The sequence below is a fragment of the Lepisosteus platostomus genome, chromosome 7 (assembly GCF_059453375.1).
Source record: "Lepisosteus platostomus isolate fLepPlt1 chromosome 7, fLepPlt1.hap1, whole genome shotgun sequence".
NCBI classification, from domain to species: Eukaryota; Metazoa; Chordata; class Actinopteri; order Semionotiformes; family Lepisosteidae; genus Lepisosteus; species Lepisosteus platostomus.
In genome coordinates, this window is record NC_142617.1 from 34,571,186 (window position 1) to 34,597,141 (window position 25,956).

At 41.8% G+C, this 25,956-nt stretch overlaps 1 protein-coding gene and 1 long non-coding RNA gene across 4 annotated transcripts in view; both read right to left on the reverse strand.

Moving 5' to 3' along the window:
• Positions 1 to 803: 803 nt before the first annotated feature.
• On the reverse strand, positions 804 to 4,459 carry LOC148658595 (uncharacterized). The gene is made up of 3 exons (XR_015940111.1): positions 3,735 to 4,459; positions 2,947 to 3,205; positions 804 to 1,431 (listed from the first exon to the last, which is right to left on the reverse strand). It is a non-coding gene; the product is annotated as an uncharacterized LOC148658595 (long non-coding RNA).
• Positions 4,460 to 14,207: 9,748 nt separating this feature from the next.
• Positions 14,208 to 25,956, reverse strand: part of wnt2bb (wingless-type MMTV integration site family, member 2Bb) — a 43,779-nt gene continuing 32,030 nt past the window's right edge. For all 3 annotated transcript variants that reach the window (XM_088639980.1, XM_088639981.1, XM_088639983.1), the window contains 2 exons: positions 25,299 to 25,563; positions 14,208 to 17,003 (listed from right to left, as the gene is read on the reverse strand). In XM_088639980.1, coding sequence (XP_088496106.1) covers positions 16,774 to 17,003; positions 25,299 to 25,563 — 495 coding nt within the window. In that variant the 3' untranslated portion in view covers positions 14,208 to 16,773. The remainder of the gene's footprint in view (positions 17,004 to 25,298; positions 25,564 to 25,956) is intronic.

The following is a 25,956-nucleotide window of genomic DNA, read 5'->3' on the forward strand; positions in this document are numbered from 1 at the left end:
CTGTTTACTTTTAATCAGCCCACGGGGAATGGAGGCCACACAGGCCATGTAATTGCAACATTTTTTTTCCTTTCAAATTGCTTTCTCATTACGAGGATTGATTCGCTTCGGGTCAGCAGGGAGGCGAGGGGCTCTTACATTGCCAAGATGCTGGCGCGGTGCCTGCCTGCTCACACCTCGCCCTCCGTCTGCTCCGCAGGCACTCTCGCCGAGCCCTCGACGCAGACAAAAAGCAATGAGCTAGGGTCCCTTCCGTGAACACCACAGCTGGAGGTCTCAAACCAATTTCCTGGAGGGCCTACCTGCATCTTCTGGTTTTTGTTTCGCCCAAACTGCATGACAAAACCAGCGTAATTAATTGCATAACCACTTTCTAACAAGACACCAAAGTGATTTATAGGGAACTGTCCTTTTTCAAAAGTCATTGGTTCAAATCAACTATAAAAAGACCTAAAGGTATAGATTTAACTACAAAGTTGAAGTAGGGTAGTTTCACACAAGTGTCTCAGAATTTGGGGTGAAATCGTTTACAGGCATTTGGATAGGCTCTTCTGTCGAGTACTGTGCTATAGACCAAGGGGGGGGGGGGGGGGGGGGGAGTTGTGTTGCTTTTATATTTTTTTTTACAAACCTATTCAAGCAGTGTTTGCTTTCCACATTTTTAAAAGGTAGCAAGTGCTACAAAAAAAAAATATTTAACAAGAAGTCTGCCACAGGTTAAGACTGATAAATGATATTCTTTGCACTGATGTACTGTAGCATCTCCCAATGATGTGTTTGTGGAAGCGAGAAGAGGCAGAATGTGAAGGGAGATGAACAATTTTATTTCAGCTTTTATTCTGAAAAATTCAATATACAAACCGGTCCTATTTCCTATAAATGGGATTGTTGGCATTGTGCATTTTCTCCCCAAATATTTTCACATACAGGAGCATACTGCAATTCTAGGCACAGAATTATCACCTCAAAAATGGTATCGGATCTTGTCAGATCTTGGAAGCTAAGCAAGGCTGCGCCAATCAGTACTGGAATGGGAGACCTCCAAAGAAGAACAGGTAACTTCTGCAAGTGGTGGATGTAGATTTTCTACTGGACCAGAGTCTTCAAGTCAATGCCCAGCATGGTCACTGGTGAGACTGTGCTGTGGAGCTGCCAGCCTTAGGATGAGACATTAACCGAAAGGTCATGACTACTTGGTCATTAAAGACCTCATGGTAGCATTTGCACAGGTTGAGGCCTTAATCCTGGCTCAATTCCACTGTGGGTTTGCACAATCTGGCCTCCCTAGTTTCCCCTTAATCCATGTGGTGAAGCCGTTTCTCAATTCTCCCCCTGATTTGCTGGGACGTGGGGCTGCTGCACATCACACAGGTGGAGCTGCATTTCAATGGCAGACAAAGTGGGTCCTCTCCTTCACAACTCTTGGGATCCCTGCAGTGAACAGCAGTACACAAAATGCAAAGAATTAATACTGTGATTCTGTCAAACAGGAAACACGACACTTGTGGAATGCTCTTTGAAAAGGGATATACAAGAGATCGAATCAAAACATCTTAGCTTGATTTTAATACTTGGACTAGGATCCGTCTTGAATCACGTCCATTTCCGCCAATAAGGAAGTATCTGATGAAGGCATGTCATCAACAAGACATTACTCATTCTCTAAGGAGGCAGTTAATCAAGTGTGACATCTACAATTGCTCCACCACTCTTTAGGCTGATTACTACATTTTAAGCAATGCCATGAAGGGAAATGACCACATATTACCAAATTAAACCATGCAATGTTCTAACAAATTTCAGTGGGTGTCCCTACAGATTGCTTATTCCCTCCCCCCCCTTCTGTTCATTTTAACTATGCACGTACAATCATAACATTTCCGTAACCTATTTGAAGACCAGAAATTCTCAACATGAACCATCTACCCAGACGACGTTTCAGTTTTTAAGCCCCGTTATCTGGGAGTAACAGTGCAGCCAGACCACGTCTTGACTGGACACTTTGATAGGCATCCAGTCCCTGTATGCCAATATAAAGTACATTACATGCTGGCAGAAGGTTATGGAAACTCAAAGATTAGGTAAAAAAAACCAATAGGCAAGCCACCAACACCAACCAAATCTAAACAAATGCAAAGCATTACCAAAGTGAGCACTGCCTTATACAGACCATTCAAATGGATGACCCAGCATAAAATCACACACACACTTTAAACTAGGTAAATTTAAAACCAATTTTTCAGTGAAAAACATGCAAACCATGGTACCTTTTAAGTAATTATCCACATAGGCACAATAAATAAACTGATACGCTTGAATGAATCTATTTCTCCATTCCACCTCCGGATAGAATTGCCAACCAGCTGCATTACTGAGCCTATTGTGTAATTTACATATTATTCATGTTTGAGTAAATCCTATGTGCAAAGTGTAACAGGTCATATTTACATTTTTGGGGAATAAATGTAACTTATCAAATGGCCAATGCCATTTAACAGCTGCAGATGATATAATCAAAACAAAAACAGAAAAAGTGCTGAATTTATGACCTGAATTGCTGTGTCCAGGCTGGTAGCCAATCAGTACCTCAGCAGGGATGTGAACCCACAACCCTTTAACAAAGGATTCCGAGCCCATGCCACAAATCCACACTGACACTGCTCCTCATGGTGTGCTCCTGCTTTGTGTCCTGTGCTGCCAAGATGGGCTCCAGATTGCCATGATCTTTAACAAAAGGATCCTGATAACAGACACATAGATCACTTGCCTTGTAATGATCTTAACATGATAGTGGGCACTTCAAATACCAGTGGAATATTTGAAAGCAATTGTAGAAAGAAACATTTCCTATGAAAAATGAGCTTTCCTCAACTTCAAAGCCCTTGAACCCTCTCTAAACAGCCATTTTAAATAAATTAGGCTATTCCATGGGATCGATTATGTTACCTGCAGAGGTCTTTAGGCGTTTCCCCGATCTCTGAAGATCTGAGCAGTGGCTGTATCCCTCCCCACTCCATCCCAGCACCCAATGGAATTCTGCTTATCTGTCCAGGGTCACTTTCACTGGGGGGCCCAGTCAAGCCTGTGTAAATTTCCACTCAGAAGAAGAATAAACATCTTCAAAGTCACCTGAAAAAAAAATCCTTCGCCGCCAATCAATCTCTGCCTTTTCAGTCCAAGTGAAGAGTCCGCTGCAGAATCTGCCCTGGTAAAAAAAAAAAAGTAAAAACAAGGATTCTCATTTTAATTTTTCCAAGGTAGAAGCCGTTACTCATGCCCAGTCTTACCAAATGTCTTTACGATGTACTAGAGAACAGTTATTTACCATAAAAGGGTTGTTAATAAAATTACTAAACCTGCATCAGCTTTTCACACTGGAAGTCTAGTATGCACACAGGATGATTACACATTGATTTACATTATCTACAAAAACAGAAGTCACAAAACAGCTCGGGGAAGCTTCTTTTTTTGGCACTACATCTCCTAGACATGGGGGAAAGCCTATATCGAGCAGAATTAAAAGGATTGACATGTTTGTCAAACTCCATTGAGTGTGCAACATTTGACAGTATTCCATCACAGGCACCAGCACTTGAAATAACTGCAATTACAGATCATTGCACAATAAGTGTTACAATAAAGGAGAGGGGCACAGATACTTTCTGGGGGCAATGCTATTGGGTTATTTTCAAGTCATTTCCCAATCCATTTTTGTGCTTGAGAAACCGACTTACCTGATGAACGTGAAGCCCCGTGGACCAGCTTGGGAGAGAGGCTCTCGCAGCCGCTGCTATCGGAGAAGAATGGCCTTCGCGCTCTAAGTGGCGCTGTACAGCCTCCCTCCCCAGAGCTCTTCTTAGACTGGAGCATTTTTGGCTGCTGAGTCACCAGATAATTTTTATGTGGTAATCCTCTGCCGCCCGTTGCAACCTCTCGCCGGGCTGCTGGCGGTATTAATGGACCTGCCGCTCTATCTCGAAGACAAAAAAAAGAACTCCCACGCAGGTCCCTACGGGTTACATAAATATTAGTTCAAACTTCCAAATAAATCTGCTAGGGGCCGAGAACCGCTGCCAGTCCGCTTTCTCACTCCGTTTGCGCCGGCAGTGACAGGTTAGGAGAACGCGGCGATGAGGAGGGGGGTCGGCTTTGAAATAGAAAAGGCACGACATCTCTTCGTGTCTCCCCTACCTTTTCCCCCGTTCCTGGCTGTTGTACTGTACATGCACACATCTCCAGGACACTTAAACAAGTCATGTTTTTAAAGAGCACTCCGAGGGAAATACAACATTTTCATCGTGTATCTTTAGGCACAAAGGTAGTTACGTACCGTCAGCTTCCGAAAACGCAAACATGCTTTTGCTGCCTATAGTTTTGGCAAGGCGTGCTTTCCTCGATCTACACATACAGTACAGGTGAAGAAGACGGCAGGAAACACCCAGCAGGCGCAGGTGTGCGCCAACGAGATACAGTATCTAGAGTGTGAATAACGGATTGACTCCTTGGTACAATTTTTAATGTAAAAGATTATCGGAGAATTCCCCCCCTCATTGCTTCGCTCCTTACTTTTCAAACTCATAAAAGCCTTATATCCATGTGACCTTGTCCTGTTAGTTTTATAAAGGTAATCTAAAAATTGGCAAGACCTGTGAGCTTTTGATGAATTAAGCAGGTGTTCTGGTCAATTAGCAGAACCACGTGTCTTAAGGGCTGATTGTTTAACAAATCACCTCCTGAACTAGTGTGGTGAAATTGCTCCACTGATTGAAATTGTAATTAGAAATTGGTGATTTAGTGGTGACCTACTGTATAAAACCTACTCTGGAGCAGGGCTTGAAACAGTGTAAAGCAACTTTAAACTCGCTCTCTCCTTGTTTCCCCACTTGTGTCCTCTGTGTTCCCTCAATGTTTTGAACACTTTGGATCAGCTCGCCTAGTCACTTCTACTGGCTCGGTGCCACTCATTTCATACATATATTTTCTTACTAAATGAGGTTTACAACAAACGTTCAGGAGGAAAAACAGCACCCAGGATCCATCCATTCATTTTGTCACCACTTCTTCCAATTCAGAGTCACGCAGGAGCCAGAGCCTAACCCAGCAAGCAACAAGAGAAAACAGGGTACAGCCTGGACGGGACGCCATTCCATCACAGGGCACACAGACACAAACATAGACACACACTCACACCAGGGCCAGTTTTCCCACAATACACTCAACTTACCACCTTCTTCACACCCGAAGAATGCTCCACAGCCAAAACCCTGTCTTTCTTTTTTTCTCTTTTCAGCTTGGAATTAACCTTTACTTGTTCCTTTGCAATTAACTTACTAGTATGTCTTTGGACTATGGGGGGGAACTGGAGCACCCTGAGGAAACCCATGCAAACACGGGGAGAACATACAAACTCCACATAGATAGCACCCCAAATCTGGAATTGAACCCAGAGCAAGCCACTTTCACTACGTCTAAAATACGCAATCAACATTTTCAATATGCTTAACTCTTGCGTTTTGTTATTCCTAGTGAACTACGCGTAATGTTTTGCACTGGTCGGCATTAAATTTAATGTGGTCTTTTATGGTGATCAGGTCTTTTTGTAACACCACTATTGCTTTGTGCAATACTCAGATTAGTTTTTCATGGAGAGCCATAAACTTCATAAATAATTTTATTTTCATACATGAAAAGGACATAATTTATCTGTGCTGCACATTCTCTTCCAACACCGTTGAAAATACTCTCTCTGCTGTTCATTTCTATAACAGAACAGTGCATGTGTTCATTTGCGAGGTTACCTATTAACTCCCCAAATCAATAAAGATTCAGAAAAAAATCCATCATCCAATAAAGAAATGATGGAAACAGCATAACAGAATGAGGTCAGTCTCGTTGATGAAAATGTCGACCACACAGGTTCTGAACGAGACAGAAGAGCTGGATAGGAAATATTTGCTGACACTGGGGCACTTCATGACTTAACGAAGACAAACGGCAGGGTGCAGCAGCCCGTGAGGAAATTTCTCAGTCATCGAGCTTCTCACTGAGCTGGTGAAGATGAAGCATCAGGACAGATATTCCCCAGGGGTTTGTGAGGCCTGACATGACCGTATTTAGACATGTACCGCCCACCCACACTACCTCCAGGAGTCAGACAGCGGTGCTCCCAGCCCCTGGTTTGCTCTGGGATCTCTCCGATCTTTTCAGCCCTGTCCAGGATTCCGTAAGCAAGGAGAATGTGCTGGCAGGCTGTGCAGCCATGAAGATTGATTAGGGGTGAACGGTGCTCTTTTTCCTGCTAAGATTAGATAGATGCCTGTGCTGATGAACATGCCCGCTGGGCCACTCTGAAACACAACCCCGTCTTCCCCCACAAACACACACAGGCTGAACACGCTGGCACAGCTCTTGCCCTTGTGCTTCCTGGCTCTGGGGTTTCTCCTTCTGCAGCTCCTTTAAGGCCTACCTGCTTGTCCTGCACCTGTACACCCCCTGGCTTTCACCTGCCTGGCAATGGCTGGCTCAATGCACATGACCTGTTGAGCTACTGCCCTTCCTTCTTGTGCCTTATAATATATTTTTTATGGTAGGATCATGATTATGATTATGGAGCAAAGGCCATGGCTTTGAATTTGTGAAGTAGAAGGTTCTTGCTTCTGTCTGCAGTGCTGGCTGCTTGTACCTGCTCCTCAGCGAAGTACCTTAATTCCATTGCTCCATTCTCCCAGTGCTGGATTTCCCGTTAGGCACTGTAGGCAGAGTACCTAGGGCCTACGACATTTTTAGGGCCTACGAAGGAGGGAAACACTAATGACTAACGAAAAACAAACTGAAACAACACGCTTGCGATCCACTCTAGGTGCTCCAGATCAATAATCACATGCTATCTAGCGGCTGTTCTAGAAACTAGAAGTGTCGAAAGTGATGGTCTCCCGACTCGCTCCATCAATCACGTGGTTGAGCATTAGAATAGTTTAAAGTGCATCACGTCAATCGATGTAATTCAATTGGCGTTAATCCCTCTTTTTGCACATTTCGTAGTGAAAGTGCCTAGGGCCTACAAACGCCAAAACCCGGCCCTGCATTCTCCCTTCTCCAACAGTAAATCTGGGTACCAGTGTGAGTGGGAACAAAAATGCAAAAGTGCAATAGGAAAGTGACCCATCCATTTAGGGGAAAGGGGTTGGGTGAGTCATCCAAACTCTTAATCCACTTCACAGCATGGACATTGATTCATTCAATATTTTACAACTTACCATATTATTTTTATAGTTTTACTATGGTTTTTAATGCCCTTTCCTTTGGCTTTTTATGACACTTCATTGCAAAATAGCTCATTCTGCGTTCTGGCCCTACAGCAAACACCATGCAGTGCTGTTTGTGCTCCTCTCTTCTTTCTTAGAGCTCTATCTGCGATAAGCTGTTTCCACTTAGGTCCCTGGGGAGGGGGGTGTGAACAGGGCTGAGAATACTTAAGAATTAAAGTGTGAGTTCCAATTAGCTGCAATCAAATATTAACTTTAATGCAATTTACGCCCAGGGCCTCCCCAGAGGTAATAAGCCGAGAATGAATGACGGAGCCAGTGTGGAAGAGCTGGTGTCGGGTCATGAGTCGCTCTCTCAAGTAATCTTTAATCTTTAGCACATAGTTCGGCTGCCTGGGAGGACAGTGACTGGAGCAGTGAGAGGACTAACAGTAGACTTAGATTCATTTCTGCTATTTAATGTGTAATCAGCTATAAAGGAGAAGTTAAGGAAAAAGTGTTTTTTTTTCAGCAGTGTAAGAATCAGGCTGCTAAGGATATTACCATTTGTGTCAAGTGACCTAAAACATCTAATTAATAAAAACACCAAAAAGAATTTGTATTTTCAGATTTTCTTCCTCAAATAGCACTTCTGTGTCAAACTTAATGGGTATGGGTATGTAGTGCAATTTGTAGAATTTCAATCAAAAGATCTCAACAGAACTTTACTTAAACTTCATTTTTAATACTATGTACAATTCTGGTCACCGCACTATAAAAAGGACATTGCTGCCTTAGAAATGTTTCAAAGGAGAGCAGCCAGAAAAAATTCAGGCCAGGACGGCATGTCAAACATGGATACATCAAAGGAAATGAATCTATTCTGTTTGGACATATCAAATTATGTTGTTGAAGATGATTGCTTGGGTTCTTTCAAGAAACGGCTGGATAAGATCTTTGGTTCAATGAGCTACTAACAGCTAATGGGTTGTAGAATAGGACATCGGATGTCCCTTTCTCATTTGTACTTTTCTGTGTTTGTATTGTTAATTTAAAATGTTGTGAGCTGCAAAATAAGATCAGCACTTTTCCCTGCAACAATATAGGAAAGGTCTGTATAACAGATGAAGAACATTTTGATTCTACCCAAATCTTTATGATTTCTGAAATTCAATTTTGCTAGCAGTGCCAAGCCACATTATCTGTGATCGTCACTTTGCAGAGTCTTCGGTTTGACTTAAAGACACCAATAGAGTGTTCTGGCTCGGGTGAGGAGATATATCACCAGGTTTTAGACTCTTTTCTCATCTTAAACAAGGCCTTAACCTAAGCAAAACCTGCTTTGAATGAATACCCATGCAGGCCTTTAGACATTCTATTTCCTGTCTCAAGAAGGTTCAGAAAACAACCGTAATTCCTGCACAGTGGAATGGCTTCCCAATGAATATTGATGGGACTACCTCCAAATAAAAGTAAGTCTCCTGACACATGAACGGCCATACATGGTGATAACACTGCACTTTATCCCACTGACAGCTGCTGATGTCACTTGGCAAGGATAATTTGCAGACTGACATTCATTACTGCTGGGACATGAGACAGCGCCCATAAATCTTGATTACTGTCGATACAGCCCTGCCCGCGCCAAAACGAGTTTAAACGGAGAAGGGAGTTGAAGAGTGGGTGGGGGGGAGTGTTGAAATTTCCGAGAGACCATTCATAATTTTCAGCACTTGTTCACACGGCAGAAGAGGGCTCGCAGGGGAAAGATTTAGTTTTTTTTAAAAGAAGAACAGACTGAAAACTATTCTAAAAGAAAAGGCGCATCCAAGGAGTTTCTTCTTTCTCAAAAGCTTTTTTTTAACTAAGCTGAGAAGTTGCGTAAGTGGCTGAAGAACAGAACACTGTAGATGGGACGATGTGGTTTCAAACTTCACCGAAGTCTGATAACAACGACAAAGTCAAAGGATGGAAGAAACGAAAGACAGAACGATAAATTGAACAGAGATTATGATGTCTCCCCCTGCTCTTGTCTCAGTCAACTCTGATGAAAAGTTAGTAACAAGCTGCTGAATTGAATGAAACTGAGTTGGTAACACAACTAAAACCTCGACCCAGACTGAATCTAACTGAAATCGCTACCCACTGGCCAATTACAGAGAGCTCAAGTCTCACCCATCATGCCAAGATTGAAACCTGAGTGAAAACAAAGTTTTATACCTTGTTATGTGATCTTGTTAGATCTCAGACGCTGAACAAATGTACAGTAGATCTGCTCAGTATTGAAATTAGGACCTCCAAGGAAAACCTGTTTGCTGTAAATAGTGCTAGTGGTCCAGACTGTAGCCCTCTTAACCCTGGACCAAACTTTCCAATCAATACTCCAGTGTAATGAGAGACAGGAGATGCCACCCTTTCATTGACACAATAAACTGAGGACCTGACTTCTTGGTCAATGCTCCAGTCTTCTTCAATATTGTCCTTTGCGTAGATATTCTAAAATGTGTGGTCTAAAACCATATCCATTTATTTCCAATAAACATTTGAGATCACCAATCAAATCTTATAAATTGCAAGTGTCTTCTGATTATATACAAGCCAGGAGAAACAGACAAAAGCCAGATCAAATGGGTATCTGTCAGATATCCTAGAAAATTCAAACAAACTTAGGCTATTAAATTAATCTAATTTGTGACCATGATGATCTACTTGAAGAGTGCCTTAAGGATGTCATGCCACATGCTTGGTCCAGTTGTTTTCAGAGATGTACTTTTTTTTAATTGAACCTGAAGATATGGCAGGAACTTAAAATTGCCTGTCAGAGTTGTGCCAAATCTTGCTCTCTAACATTTCCCCTACCTGCACATTAGCCTTTAGTAAAAAGCCAAAATCAGATACAATAAATGATTGCATAAAAAGCTACAGAAGCTTAAAAACAGGCTCCTAACACAGGAAAAATTCAAAAACCATCCATGCACTCATGCTGACAAACAAGAGCAGACCCAGAGAATCAGTAGAAATCTTTGTTCATTAGCTAATTTGGGTGTGGTGACCATTGGCTTAGGCTACTTCTTCTTTAAAAAATTTTGGACTCACTAGATGTTTTAAGACTCAGATCTTTGGCAGCTACGCTTGTACATTCTATAGCAACAGAGATGTGTGGTCATATTCCTCTGACACGCCCCATGCCGAGCTCTATGGTGCCTGACAGGAGAGTCTGAATGGACTGGAGGAGCCTGGGAAGCTACAGAGTTCCCATTTGCTGGAAAGCTGGGGAATTAACTGAACAACCATACCCAGTCCTTCCCCGGTGACCTGGAGAAGCCAGTTACAGTCATTTCTTTCTGTCAAATTTGTTACATTCAAAGAGATTTTATTTCCCTGCTAATATACAATGGGCAGCACGTTTTTTTTTCTGAGTTTGGATCCAGTTTCTCTTCCTTGTTGTAAGAAAAAGCATAAATTCCATTGGTTCTTCTGCGGTCACGTGCTGACTTTGCATGTTTCAAAGGAGGGAAGGATGTGGTGGCATAGTTCTTAGCATTGCTGCCTCACAGCGGTGGGGCTCAAGATTCAATTCCTGGGGTTGTCTGTATGGAGCTTGTATGTTCTCTTCATGTTCGGATGGGTTTTCTTCCCGGTGCTCTGGTTTCATCCCACAGTCCAAAGACATACTGGGAGGTTAACTGGTTTCTAGGAAACCTGGACCTGAAGTGAGAGTGTTTGCTTCCGTCTGCCCTGTGATAGACTGGTGTCCTGTCCGGGGTGTAACCTGCCTTGCACCCGTTGCTTGCCAGGATAGGCTCCAGCTCCCCCTGTACTGGGACGCACCAGACCTGTTACTGGATAAGTTGTTAGACAACTGTGGTTAGATTGTCTTAGACTCTTCAGCACTTTGCTGTGCTTTGCATGACCTAAATTAAGCCTAAAACTTCGTATTGTCTTGTTTAAATGTCTGAATCTGAGTTTGTGTTTCATCATTTAAACCTGAAGGCTGGTATATACTGTACCATGTGCTTATGATTCCAAGTTACACGAAAGGTGCTTCTGCAACAATACCATAGGTCCCATGTTACTAACGCTGAAAGTTTGTCACATTTGGCATTGGTTTTAATCATCACAGCTCATAAGTTAATCCCCTTGCTGGATCAAGCATAATGCTTTTGTGATATTTTTTACAGAAAACCTGGAAGACTACATTGAAGAGTTCGTCTAATTCACACAGGTAACCCAGAAGTAACAAACAAATGCAATGTCTCCCTAAAGTGGTGCTCACCACGTGGAGCGACTTATTCAGAATCACTCCTAATGGTTTGCAGTTCTCTAATGATCAAATCATTCCTGAGCCACGCATTTACTTTGTCAGGGCTTGTATCATTCTCTACCATTCATCTCAGTGCTTTACTGTGTTTACTATGTTACTTTTTATTTTGCCTTTACAACAGATAAGACACTACAAAACCAAGATGATGGTAAGTCTTTGGGGAAAGAGGGAAGCTAGCAAAAATAAGGGATTTAGCTCAACAAATCCCTTCCCTCAGTGCAATGTGGCAGGGTGTCTGTTGGTACAGCTGCTTTTATGTGCTGTGATGTTCCTTTCATGTCTGACAGCAGTCACACAGCATAGTAGCCCTGGTGCTGCTTCAGTCCCAAGACTAGCGTTAACTTTTGGTAGTTTGATTACTTTGGAGCAGCAGTCCCGGGCACCGAGTTAATCTCAACATGCCTGAATGCCAGCAGCTGGTGCTATGTTAAGCCAATGCAGGTCATATACCATTCAGCTTTCTGGGAATTTTTCCAATTGTCCTTCAGCAGCAGGAGAAATATAATTTTAAAAACTAATTTTAAAGAGATGCAATACAGAAGTCTGTTACTGCAAAATCATCATATGCACAGAAATTATATTTAACACTTGGACACACAGTGTGTTCTAAAATACTCTATTAAGTTTACATTTTCGATTCAAATGCAAACAAACAATATTTTCATTTTTCAGATCAGCCTGTTACTCAGATTAATTCTTGTTGAATTATACTAGTACAGTGATCTGCAACTCTGCAAGTCCTACAAGAATTACAGGTAGCCTTAAATGGTGAGTAAGCAGAAATCTATAAAATATGTGAAGTTCTAACTGATTGATCCAATGATGTCTTGAAGTAAAATAAGAAATCCTAATGCCATCCCAGGTTCAGGAGTGCTGACGCTTGTGGTACTGCAACAGGTGGAGGCTTATTGATCAGACAGGGAAAAGGCCTTTTCTTAATGATCAAAATACAGCAGATCCTGTGGATTTCCTCAAGAGTTTACCTCCTGTTGCAACAACACAGATTGTGTGAGCATTACTCCCCCGTCTTCAGCACGTATTAGAAATGTGAATCAGATTGTCAGAGGCCATTCTCCAGGTTAAGATGTGATGAGCTCATTTCCTGTGGGAGACATAGCCTGTCAAACTGCATTACATGGAACATTCTGCAGGAAGAGAGACTGCGGAACATGGAAGGCTTTCAGGAGAGTAGCTTGGGATTTCAGTTAGGCAACAGCCCAGTGTGATGCAAGCCTTCACACCCTTCTGGGACTATAAATCCCATGGTCCTCGAAAACCCCTGGTTGAGATGCAACCCACCCACTTACAGATATGGGATGGTGGTTGTGTGGTGTACTTCAAAGTGGCCTTTGAGAGCTAGGGGATCTTCTGGTGTTCAGTCTGCTTTATTAGTTTCTTCTGATAATATCGTCTTTAACTGAACTGGATGCACCCTTTATCCAAAACAAAGCAAATAAGTAATCTTCAAAAACACACTAATACTTTCATTGATCATGAGAATATACAAGCATGTAATTGTTCATTCAAGTCTGCATTATAACTGTGTAGATACAATGAAATAGAAAAACAAGAATAGGCTGACTATTTCAGATAAGTGCCATACGCATCTCCATTTCCCAGGTCTTTCTGTTTGGGAGGCAGCAGTGGAATCATTTGTGATGATGGGTTAGAGGTAAAACAGCCATCGCTCCCCAAAACCAATGCTATTCAACTGAATGGAGAATTAAAGGTAATTGCACAGGAATTGCTACTTTGATAACTCAACAGAAGCCCCCTTTGCAAAAAAAACTAGACATGCAATTAAAGTCTTCAAGCCACTACAGCCTCATTTTGAAAATTCACCAACTCCTGCCTTGACAAGGAAGATGAACATTATTTTTTTATGTCAGAGTTAGAAAGAATCAGCATTGATGAGTGCATCTCAAACCACAATAAAAGTAAACTGTACACAGTAACTTGTAAAAACTAAAATTTACATCACAAAATAGATTAAAGTTTCAATTATGCGCAACACCATATTCAGCGATTCAGAATGAGACATCAAAACTTCTGGTGATGTAAAGTGGTCTTATTACACTAAAAACAAGCAGGCTTGTGAATACATCTCTTTAAATCCAATAGAAATATGTCTCTCAATGTCAAGATGGTTTGCTGATAAATGGAAATGACTTGTTAACTCCCCGTGCAGATCATGTTAGAAACTTACTGTGGTGAAATATGTGCTGCTCAAACTGTACTCATTTGTTGATACATGACATTACAGTAACTAGTGAGCAGAAAGGGACGCAGCAAATCTCAATGCATCGCAACTGTCTCTCTCACCTGTGGTGAGACCAGGGGTTTGTGACAACAATGGCGGCTTACTGTACTTTCACAAAGTTCAAGCTTCTGTGCTTAATTCAAAGTCTATAAAATGTTTCTACAACATCAATTTATTTTGTTACCGAGATTTAATAACTGGCCTGAGAAATTGGGACAGCAGTTCCCCATTAATGGCCTCTGAGTCTTCACAACTGATCAAGTCATCTTTTGTTCCAAAAAACACTTGTTTACATCTGAATTTCCCTGTCATCTTGGTGCTAATATTTAGCATGGTACAGCTCAAGTCACCGTGAAAGAAAGATGAATAACTTCGTACAGACAGTGGACACGGTTTATTTTAATTTTCTCCCAACAGGTATACAGCTGAAAATGGAAATAAAATGATCAATATCTTTTTTGAAATGCAGTGAAGTCCGATATTTTCTAATGAGCCACAATGAGGAGCCTGTGTCATTTAAATTAACAAGGAGTGTCAAAACTATACAGAACCAAGGTTAGAAGGTGACAAAGTGATCCCTTACTAGATTATCAGCAAAACTAAACGAAAGTAATTAAAGATTAACCAAAAACAGGGTAGCATGGTGACACAGTAGTTAGCATTGCTGTCTCACACACCTAGGACCCTGGATTCAGTTCTGGGGTGCTATCTGTGTGGAGTTTGTATGTTATCCCCATGTTCATGTGGGTTACCTCTGGGTGCTCTGGTTTCGTCTCACAGTCCAAAGACATACTGGTAGGTTAATTGGCACTGGTATGAGTGTGCGTGTGCGTGTGCGTGTGCGTGTGTTTGTACAGTATGTGCCCTGCATTGGTCTGATGTCTCATCTTATGTGTACCCTTCCTTTTGCTCATTGCTTGCCAGGAAAGGCTCCAGTTCCTCTGTGAACCTGTATGGGATAAAGCAGTTAGAAAATGGATGGAAGGATGCTGGCATCCTTTCAAGGAAGGATGCCAGCATTTTGTCTGCTGCTGTGCACATGGAACAAATTATGTGGGAATCAATGCTGGAGGAAATAAAATAACAAACGGCATTATTTCTCCCTGTGTTCAAAATGAAGAGAGACAAGAGAATGTTTTTCAGCCCCTCTGTTTTAGTCACAAATCAGTAGTCTTCAAACTGGGAACAACACAACAAAATTCTCATTGACAATAACGACCTGCACAGTAACCATTTTCACAATTGGGCATTTTTCCTAGTACACTCTGAGTGAAGCACCTTGCTCAAGAGAAGAACAACAGCACCCCACCTGGGATTTGACCCCACAACCACTGCATTGAGTTTAAAGCCCCAACCACTCTGCATCTTATTGAGGTAAAACACCTAGTGCGGGACAAAATAGGAATGGCTTACAATGAAAACATTAAAAAGAAAAGGTGAGATCTACTTCGTTAATGTACCTTTTGAATGAGTGGACACAGCTGCCGAGATATTCTTGTCCATTTTTGTATCAAACCTTACAGCTAACAGTTGAGAAACATCAGAAGAGAAGTTTCTGGTTCCTTTAATAAACAAGATGCACAGCTGATGTCTATTTACATGGGACCTATTCAGCTTTCCTATGGTTTTTCCATACATTTTGCTTTACAAAGACTTCACACAGTCAGATTTATACTTAATCATACCTCTATGTGCTTACCATGATTCCACTAAATCTTCCTTTTAGTTTACCACACTATCCCATAGTAACCTTTTACAGGACTTCTTTTTTGAACCTTTGTGAAGCACTTCTGAAACACACAGCTTTTGGGAAAGTTAAATTAGGTGAATTTAACAAGGAACAGCATGGACACCATTCACAAGCCAGAGGAATAAAGATTATAGATCTCGGATCTTTTAATCTCTTTTTTTCTCATGAGAACATTTGTTACCGTTTTTTGAATTCACACCGTCAGTTACCACATCAGTTGTTTCTTTTTTGTTGTGTTGTGTTTTTTTATTTATTTTTATAAGCATATGTATATATGTATAAACATACACACATATATTTTTATATACATATATATGTATTTTGTCCATTATCAGGCAAATGTCCTTAGTGCAGGGTTTTCTTCAGAGAAGTAACAGAGCTGCTATTTTTGCTTTTCGTTGAATCATACAGTGATTCTTTGATTTTTAGGCAGCTACAATAGAAAAACAGAGGCAGTTTGCACTTCACTGTGTGGACAGATCTCCAGATCCCACCTGAGATTTTCACATCAGGAATCCTGTTCTCACAGTCCATTGTTCATTGGTTTATCCTTGTTCTGCCACAGCCAACCAGCAAAAATGCTGTTAAAGTCTTGGCCTTCCAATAAGTTGCTTTACTTTGTTAACTTAATGATAAAGCTGAATATAGTGGTCACGGGTAGATTGTTTGACAGAACCAAACCAGTGGTTTCCACACAAAAAAGTGTAAATACACAGAAAATGCCATAATACTACTGCAAATGCTTTTTTGCATGTTCCCTAAGAATCACGCATCTTCGAAGCAGCACACCTGTGCAAGCTCTCGCACTTATCTGTGTCAAAGTAGTAGAAAGGCAAAAAACAGAACCCTCAGAGGAAATTCCCTCCACTTTCCTGACGGAGAAAATAATAATAAAACATAAGAGGTCATAGTTTAAGCATATATTGAAGGCCTCGCCTCAACAGCCCAACTAACGGAACACAATATGGGGAGGAGCAGGTTTACGGAGTATATTGTGCAAAAGGGCCAGGGCGATTTTGTGAGAAGTGTAGTTTTTTTTTTAGTGCTTGATAGTAATAGTTAAATAAAAGCCATGCAACAGAGGGAATGGAGAGGCAGATGGGGAGAGGGGCAGGGGGACTGCACTACAGATCCCAGAATGCCACGGCCCAGAGGAAGTCCTGAGGAAGGCGGTTCCCTTGGCGGGGGCGGGTCCTCAAGTTTGGTCCGCCCACTCGGCTCGCTTGGGGGACTTGCAGGTGTGCACGTCCACTGTGTCCTCACAGTCCTTGCACTCCACGGCACAGCACCACTTGAACTTGCACTCGCACTTGGTGATGCGCTTCACCCGCGTGGTGTCATAGCCCCGCCCACAGCACATCACCTCGCAGCCATCCGTTCCTCTCGAAGACTTGTTGCACACCCTCCCCGCTGTGCCCAGAGAGCCTAGAAGCAAAAAGAGAAGGCCTGTTAGGACGCCCATCGTTGTCATCAGCGCCGTCGACATCCTCATACTCAAACTGCTCTGAGCAAGGATAAGCAGAAGCTTTTGTACTGTTACAAAGCCACATGCTACCAAAGACACTGACACAGACCGTGGATTGGTAATACAACAGCTCTGTTGCAGCAGAGTCCAAAATATGTGGCCTCTTTAAATGGGCATTCCTCACTCCTCCAATCCTGAAAGTATCTGGCCACCTACTGTATGATGTGCCAACTAGAGAATCCTATTTGCAGTCATCTACTGTAGAGGTTTAACTATGGTGGTGTTTCAGACCAGAAATCCCGAAGCTTTAGGGCCCAATATAGGTCTAGGCATTTGGGAGATAGTTTAATGAAGTCCTCTTGTGGTAAGAGCTCTGCATCTCACCTAGCTCTTTATTTCCAAAGTTTTATTTTTACAGTTCCACAAAACATCCTTGTACTGCAAGCCATGAATCTGGTTTTACAAATTTCCAGACCTATTTGCAGATATCTGTGAGTCTGTGCAGGGGGCGGCAATTCCATGCCTTCTGGCTTCAAGGGCCGTGACATCAGCAGGTTTAATATTCCTTGCAGACCTCGCATGAAAATAAAACCCTGGTCTGAAAAATGAGACGGGGTAGAACTGCAGCATCCTAGGGCTGTGAATTCCGATGTGCAGGGAGACTAATGGAGGAGAAGAATGACCTCTTCTTCTTGAGTGTTTGGAGCTGCTAGAACTAAAAGCACCCCCCTCCCCCCAGCTGAGAAAAAAACAAAGATGACCCCACTTTACACCAAGGAATGTGTGCACATATCAGGTCTCGGGGATAATGGGAAAGATTAGAGAGTCACAGGTACATTTCTTTGACTACAGAGCTTCTCGGTGCTTGTGTTCCTAACTGTGGGCCACTTTAATGGCACCCAGTGGAGCAGATTGAGTCTGAGCACCAGGAGTAATGGTTATTTACTGTAGCTGGGGAACCAACTTCTGTTCTCTTCAGAACAATCATTTATCAACACACATAAAATTGTATTCTTCTTTAATGTTGTTTTGCATTTAGCAATAAAACTGCAATCTGTGCACAAATATTTATTATTGTTTTACAGTGCACATAAGAAGCAGATTTTGATGTACGTAAGTCAGTACTAAAACTATATATCCTGTAAAAACACTATGGAAAATGTCCTGCAGTGCTATTATTCTTGGTGTTCAAACATATAGGATATTGGTCGTTACAGCAGCCCTTACTATTGTTAAATAATGCTAAAACAGTATTCTTTTTAAAATCATTTGAAGGAAAGAAAAAATAATACTTCTTTGAAATAGGAGCAAATTGATAATGATAGCAATCTAAGAAAACTGCTCTAAGCACTCAACAAAAAAATAATAGAATTCTACAGAGATAAGAGACAGTATGGAACTGAGTTAAATAGAATTACAAATATGATTATCATGAGGTTAAATATTCCTAGAGAAGGACATTGGAATATGGGTGTAAGTACTGAAATATATTTCAGACAGATGGAATCTCTGATAAGTTTTGGATGAGCATTTCACAGTAATAGTCCACTGTAGCAGAATGCCACACTAACTGGGCTATTCAGACCACAGCCTGAGTGATGGAACTGGGTGAGTCATTCATGTATCTCAAAATAAACTCTAAAGGCAGCCAGGACCTGAACAAAACCTTTTTTTACACAAAAGCCAGTCTATCAAGAACACACGATGAAGGCCCTTCAGATAAGAAAAAAAAATAGTTTATAATTTTATAAGATTCTCCAAATCAGAAACAGCAGGAAATGGTTACAAATCTGGGTAAACAGCAAAACCAAGTAACACTGCTTCTGTCTCTTCACAGCGCAGCTTCAAAGTACTTAACCTAATCTCTGTGAAATAATCTAGAAACACAGAAACAGACATTTTTGCTTTCAGGGCTTGATCTGCAGAGCATCACTGGTATATTAATCATAATCTGAATCCGAAAGCAAGAATGTTGATTTTAAATAATGTAGAGCTTGACAAACCACCACATTATCTAACAGAATTCTTTCTGTTAAATAAATAAATTTAACCCAATAAAGATCAGAGGCTAAAATACCTAAAATGATATGTTAGTGTTCATGAGCATGTTGTGATTAATGGTATCAAATGAAGTATTAAGGTCCAGAGGAGTAAAACCAAGTAATAACTCTGAGCTAGCAGCCATCAGTGCATTTACATCCTTACCTAGGGCTGTTTTTAAAGTGTGTAGGAGTCTAAATTTGATTAAAAAGCTCATTTGTCAGCAGATTGATAGCACAATTAAAATGCTATGACATGCTCCAAAGCTTCTGCTCAGCAGGATAAGTCTGAAGCAGGTTGAGAGATGCAAAACACATTAGGATTACAGTTTTCCTTTTACATATAGCAGGTGTGTCCAGTATGGTTTAAATGCTGAGGTCAAAACCACAGGCATTTCAGTCATTGACCATTGGACAGTAAGCAACATTAACAGGAAAAACAGGTATTGCAATCAGGTGAAAGAAGGTACTGTAAAATTTGAAAAGAATTTGTACCCCAAAAAAATTGTGATCTCATGTGTATGACTTCTCAGGCTGATATAGAAAGTTTGGTGGATTTATTCTCTATTTGTGATCTGCATCCCTGGTACTGCAGAAGCAATCTCCTTTAGTCAGTGCCTAATGATCACAGTGATCTCAACTAAACAAATAAGTAATTAAAACAAATCTACATTTTAATTCCTTTATGCATTACAAGGTTTTCCAGTATTTCATTATATACAGTAAAAATGCAGCTTTCTGTGCAAGTAATCATGAGACTGTGGGTTTCAGTGCAAGAGACAACTGCAAATCCACAAAGCACGTGTTTGTACCACTGCACCACACTAGTTCCATAATTCATATATCCCCTCCCCACACCTCAAGGCCCTGTTCATTCTCGTTCCCAGCTCCACATTTGAGGTATGATTTACCCAATGAAACCAGACCTGCTTAGTTCCTCAAGTCTCATCTGTCCAGACAGCATCTGTGATCTCTTTTACTCTGCTCTGAACTTCTACCCCAGACCGATACTACATTCTGCTCAAAGGCATTCCTTCTTTCCAGAAATCAAGGATTCCTACTGCTAGATGCACATTGTTTTCACCCTGCTCTGCGCTGCACAAGCCTTGCATATCTCACATGTGCCTGAGGGCTTGCTTGTCTTGTTATTTGTATTTTTACTTTTTACTGTATGTGGATTTCCTGAGTTCTTTTTTGCCTTTACATGATGTATTATTGTGTATTTTGAATCTTGCTCTGGATCAGCATGGTAATAAATATGTATAGTACATGCACATGGTCATTCATTTGATCTGGCCTTTTAAATTCTGAAAACCCAGCATCCTCTGTCCATGGTCCTGCAGTCCCAGCTGTCCCCAGAGGGGATATTGCTGAGGAGAGTCCGAGTGACAAGGATTAACTGGCCAGGGAGGCACTGCCTGCCCTAGAGCAACACTGGCTTTTGTCTGAGACATGTCAACAGGGGGCAGGAGTGAGTAATTGTGGGGGAGGGATGTCTAAAAACAGTGTATGTCAGATAGAAAGAGTCACAAATCATGCGTGGTCCTCTTCTGCAGCATTTTCTTTGTCTCTTTCTCCACCTCTTTTGCTTATTCTTCTGTTGAATAATTCTGTCCTATACTTCTTCTGGAATATTTAAATCCCAAACATTTTTATTTTAAATACCTGTCAGAGCAATATCTAATTTCAGTGATTTAATTCAGAACAGACATGGTCCCTCACAGTTCAATGGGCTTTTCATAGTTTTCTCCAGGGAGCCTGTGTGTTGATATGTTTATTGCTTAGAACTGCTGAAATATATATGGCCCTTCACTGTGGCACACTATATACAGAATATATTACATAAGTAACATTTTGTGTAATGTAATAGTGAACAATTCATCAATTCATAATGCAGTTGGAAGATGAATCTATTTCTTAGAGCTCTTACTCAGTCCAGACTGGTTTTAAGTCATCAACGTAGTACACTATACCAGACACCACTTGTAGTGACTACAACTGTAGAAAGAGGCACTTTGTAGAGATTTTTTTTTTACAAGTAACTTGGAATCACCTGTTGGCTTTTCTTTTTGTACTGCGAGTGAGCAGAAGAGTGACACAGCTCTCTGACAAACCAGCAAGCCAACAAGTACCCCACATGTCCCAGGGGTTTCTGCTGTGTCAAACACAGCAGTTGGCTCAACACACACATTCCCTGCAGTTCTTGCCCTCTTCTGTGCTCTCGCTTGGGGAACAGTGATGTCTGGACTATAGGGCTCGTCTTATGAACAAATCAAAGGCTGACCAACTCGGTACAGGTAGAGCTGCTTGGGTCACAGTGGAATTCACTGTAGTGATGCCCCCCCCTCCACTCCCGCTACCGCCTTTACCCCCAGAAAGCAGAAAATGAGTAAGGAGTTCCCCCCTCCCTCTCCCCCAGTCTGGAATCTCCATTGTCCCAAATAAAAATATACTGTATTACGCACACAACTTAACAGGACTTGAGCTGCGCTGTTGATCGGGTTGGTAATGTTTTCGGGCATCAAAACAGCATCGAAAGCCATCAAAAGCAGGTATGATGCCCTCTGGCACCAAACCTTTAGGTGTTGTGCTCTAACTAATGACACCCCAAAAATACTTGGATGTCCAAAATGTCCTAAAAGGAAGCTGTACATTACCCAGCCATCCACTTTCCAGCCACTTCATCCAATTCAGGGTCGTGGAGGAGCTGCAGCCTATCCCAGCCAGCAATGGGAACACGGGAGGATACACCGTGAACACGATACCAGTCTTTACAGGGTAAACCCTCACACTCACACAAGGACCAAGTGTTTTCTACAGCAGCCTATTAATCTTCTAGTATGATTTTGGTCTGTGGGAAGAAGCTAAACAGCGAACCATCTTTGCACATTATTACGCTCAGATGTTACATAACGTCTCTGAAAAGTTTACAGCGTGATAGATGTTTCATGTAACAGATCGTCAGAAAATTAAACCTATACCTTGTTCATTTTGGAAACCTTACGTATTTATTTTATGGTGGTGCCTTTCATGTTTGTGTCGGACAGCGTCTGGCAGCAGTTCGCTAACCTGGATATAGTCCAAACGTAACAGGTCTTGATTTTTTGTTCTTTTATCAGACTTGGACCCCAACAGACTGTAGTAAAAGCTTCTAGTGGCAGATTAGAAAGGCCAAATTGTGTCCTAATACATGGTCCCAGAACAGCTCCGGTGCTTTACTTTTACAGTGTGCTGACACGTTTTAAATTACTGACCAAGTCCAGCCCCGACCAAAAAAACACTACGCATTCTTCAGGTAGAAAATAAAAACACTATATTTCAGCCTCATTCAGTGCAGAATGAAACTCTCATAGTGTCACACCTCCCCAGACTAACTTTGTCAGAGCGCACCACCTGCTACAGAAAGGCCGAATTTTCCATGGCTCTGAAAGAATAAGGAAAAGCCAAAGATGTTTGCTAGCATGTGTTTTTTAGTCCCCTGTGGGGCTGTAGGATTGAGAGTGTGGATTCACAGATGAGCAAACTTGAACCAGCATCATCCTAGGTTGCGCAGTGTTGAATGCATCTGTGGCAGGCGCTATCAGTTCACTCCAGGCACTAGCCCAGTCTACAGGGCATGGCTGCATACCTCTTGCTGGAATTACAGGGCAGCAGGAGGTCAAACAATTATAACCTGTCTTTAAGCCGGCCAGGATTTCAGGCCCACAGGGGACGCATGTCGGCTTGCCCAGGATTTGATGGGTAGGCCCCTGCTTTATTTACCCCAAGCCTAATTGACTCACTAGTCAACCGTGAAACATGGGCCAAATGTAAAAAAAAAAAGGCTTAGAATGTTTTGCGTGCCTTTTTCTCATCTTCCAAAACAACAAATTCTGATGTCAAGAACAGTTTTTATCTGGAAACCTAATGCCTGCTCCTCTGAACTCAGGGTAGAGCCTGGACTGACCTTTGGAATGCCTAGGGGCTTCTCATCAAGTGTCTTAGCAGTTGCTATCCACTGTTCTCCCTGTTGCATCCCATTTTCACTTTGGGGTGGCAGTCTGTTCCCTGCTTGTTGCACTCCAGGACCCTCTGTGTGTGGGAGCATTTTTTTTGGACGGAATGGAACTGACCACCAGGTTTGAATTTCCTACCCAGTTCTTGGTCATTTGCTGTGAAGAATTTTGTGGCAGGAGTTCTGCCAAACATGGGTGCTCCTTTCACATCATGGAGTGATGTCACACACTGAGGATCCTCACAGACAATCCCACACTGCTCACTTGCAAGCTGACATGTTGAACATTAGCTCAGAGAACCTGCAGCCTCTTCACAGCTAGTTAATATATGAACACAGTAAAGGAGCATTACTTAAATATTTGAAGCAACCCAAGGTGATGTACAGCACTATATTTTTCAAAGGCTCAATTTGGGCTTTTTTAACAACAGCCTGTGTACAATAACAAAACTCTGAGAATACCCCCACAAATCTAACATTTGAAAATGTATTTTAATGTAGCATTTTTATTATTTTGTTTTGTTTCTGGAGAAAAATACCTCCAAAAGTTCCGCATGTGCTTTCTTATTTCATAGTCACAGGGCCCTTTCTAAGGAATTTCTAATGTCCTGATTTAAGATTTTTGAATGTTCTGCCCTTGAAACTCTTACTTCTTATTTTTTCTCCTTGTCTGGTGTGCCTCTCGGTAGTGGCTATGAGGGTTCTGATGTACCTATAATATTTTTTCATAACAAAACTACAATCAAGATGAGATTGTCATGAGCATTGATTTTATTCTGACTTGGATTGAACCCATTTATATTAATTATTAATTAATTAATATTAATTTCGACATCATATGAATGAGGAGAGATATATCTTTCCAAACGTGCATTAAATATTAACCAGAATCCTGAGCTCTTCCAGTTGCAGGTGGTCATTCCAATGAATTAACTTTAGGATACGGGAAAATAAATTCGAAAAATAAACAATTATAGATCACCCCATGCGGATCAAAACATATACCTGAATTGCAACTTTTTTTAAAGATTTAATCCTTGTACCCTAAGTTGAAGAATGGGAAAAGAAAGGGTTATGAATGTCAAACAAAATACAATTTCTGCTGTCAATCTGATAAAAACGCAAAATAAAGTTATAGAATTTCAGAGGCCAGATGCTAAGACAGTGGGACCCGAATACCTGTGTCAGTGTTGTAGCGAAATTATATTTTCACTTTACATCTGGAAGGCGTCCAACAATACGGTCTGCTATTCTGAATTCAACAAACCAGAAAAATGAGATGTGGGTATGAATAATTTTAGAATGAAGAATGCAGATTTTTGCATTCATTTTCTCTTTGAACCAAGAGTGTTTGTGAAGTGCCTTTGGTGTGAACAGGCAAGATTTTAAATCACAGACGGAAAGCCTGTTTTTGTACGTCCTACAAAATGAATGAATATCCATCCCTCCATTTTCTAACAGCTTCTTCCAATTCAGGGTCACAGGGGAGCCGGAGCCTGTCTCTAAAAGCAATGGGCACAAGGCAGGACTCACCCTGAACAGGATGATAGTCCTTTGCAGGGCAGACACACACAGACACAGACATACCCACACTCACACCAGGGACAATTTTCCCAGAAACCAATTAACCTCCTAGTATGTTTTTGGACTGCGGGAGGAAAGTGGAGAACCTGGAGGGAAGCAATGCGAGCAAATGGATAACATACAAACCCAGAGTCCCACTGCACCACCATGCCACCCATGAATGAGTGTAATGAATGAAAATGTCTGTGTTCTGACTGACATTGCACTAACCCGGCAACTTAATTAAAATGTGGCTAACAGCTGCTAAGACTGTAAATGCTTTCCTGCTTTAGCCCGACCAACCTTTTGACAATAAGGGTGATTGTCACAGCTAGAAATAAAAAATAAGGTAACAAATCACAGCTCCTTTAGATTCCATTTCCTCTTGCCTTTCATTTATTTTAAGTATTCAATCTACAGTATCTGTGATCCTCAGACCGTGAAAAGAGCATAACTAAGCTTTTCCAAGCCACAGTGTAAAAAAACACTTCACTTCAGTTTTTGTCCACTGCCACATTGTGCCAAAAGAAGGCTCCATGGCTCTCGATCATAGCTCGAGGAGCAGGCAAGTGGAGAGGATGTTATCGCTGAAAGACTGAAGGGCTCAGTGTGTGAGTGTGGAACGCACCAATGGCTCAATCTGAGCTCTGACCTCCTACCTGCGGCTTTGTCCATCAGGCAGTAGTCTGGGGAGTTTTCGAAGTACACCAGGTCGTTTTTGTTGACTTTCCGGAAGTTTTTGTTGGCCACCATGAAGCCCGTGCCGTCCTGGTTGGTGGTGACCTGTATGGCCCCATTGTACTTCCTGCGGAGGTAGTCTCCTGTCTTGCGGAAGTCCGACATGGCTAACCAACAAGTCCTGAGCGTGCAGGAGCCACTCACCCCGTGACACTTGCACTCTAGTTTCATAAAGCGCTTCACGGCCTGTGGGGGGGGTTGAAGAGGAACAGCACAGTTTGAGGGGAAGCAAGGAAATGGAAATGGAAACCATTGTATCTGCTGAGCTTCTTGAAACAGGAGACCCAGTTGTCAAGATAGAGCCCTTGTTTGCAAGACAGCTCAATTAAAAACAACACAGAAGATAGTGAAATGGGCTTGGTTCCATATCTGTTTGCTAGCCAGCACACCACAGCCAGAGTAAAACTAAAGTTCAATCATGTTGCCTCCTATGTGCCCAGTCAGCAAGAGGCCTCGAAGGTCTGTAATTAGTCAAGCGCTGCTGATGTTGCCAGTGAGTTCTTTGAGCTGTTGGTGCAACAGTGCCTCCTGTGACCTGCTGGGTATCTAAAGGCCAGTGGTGAGCATGAAGCAGTGTGG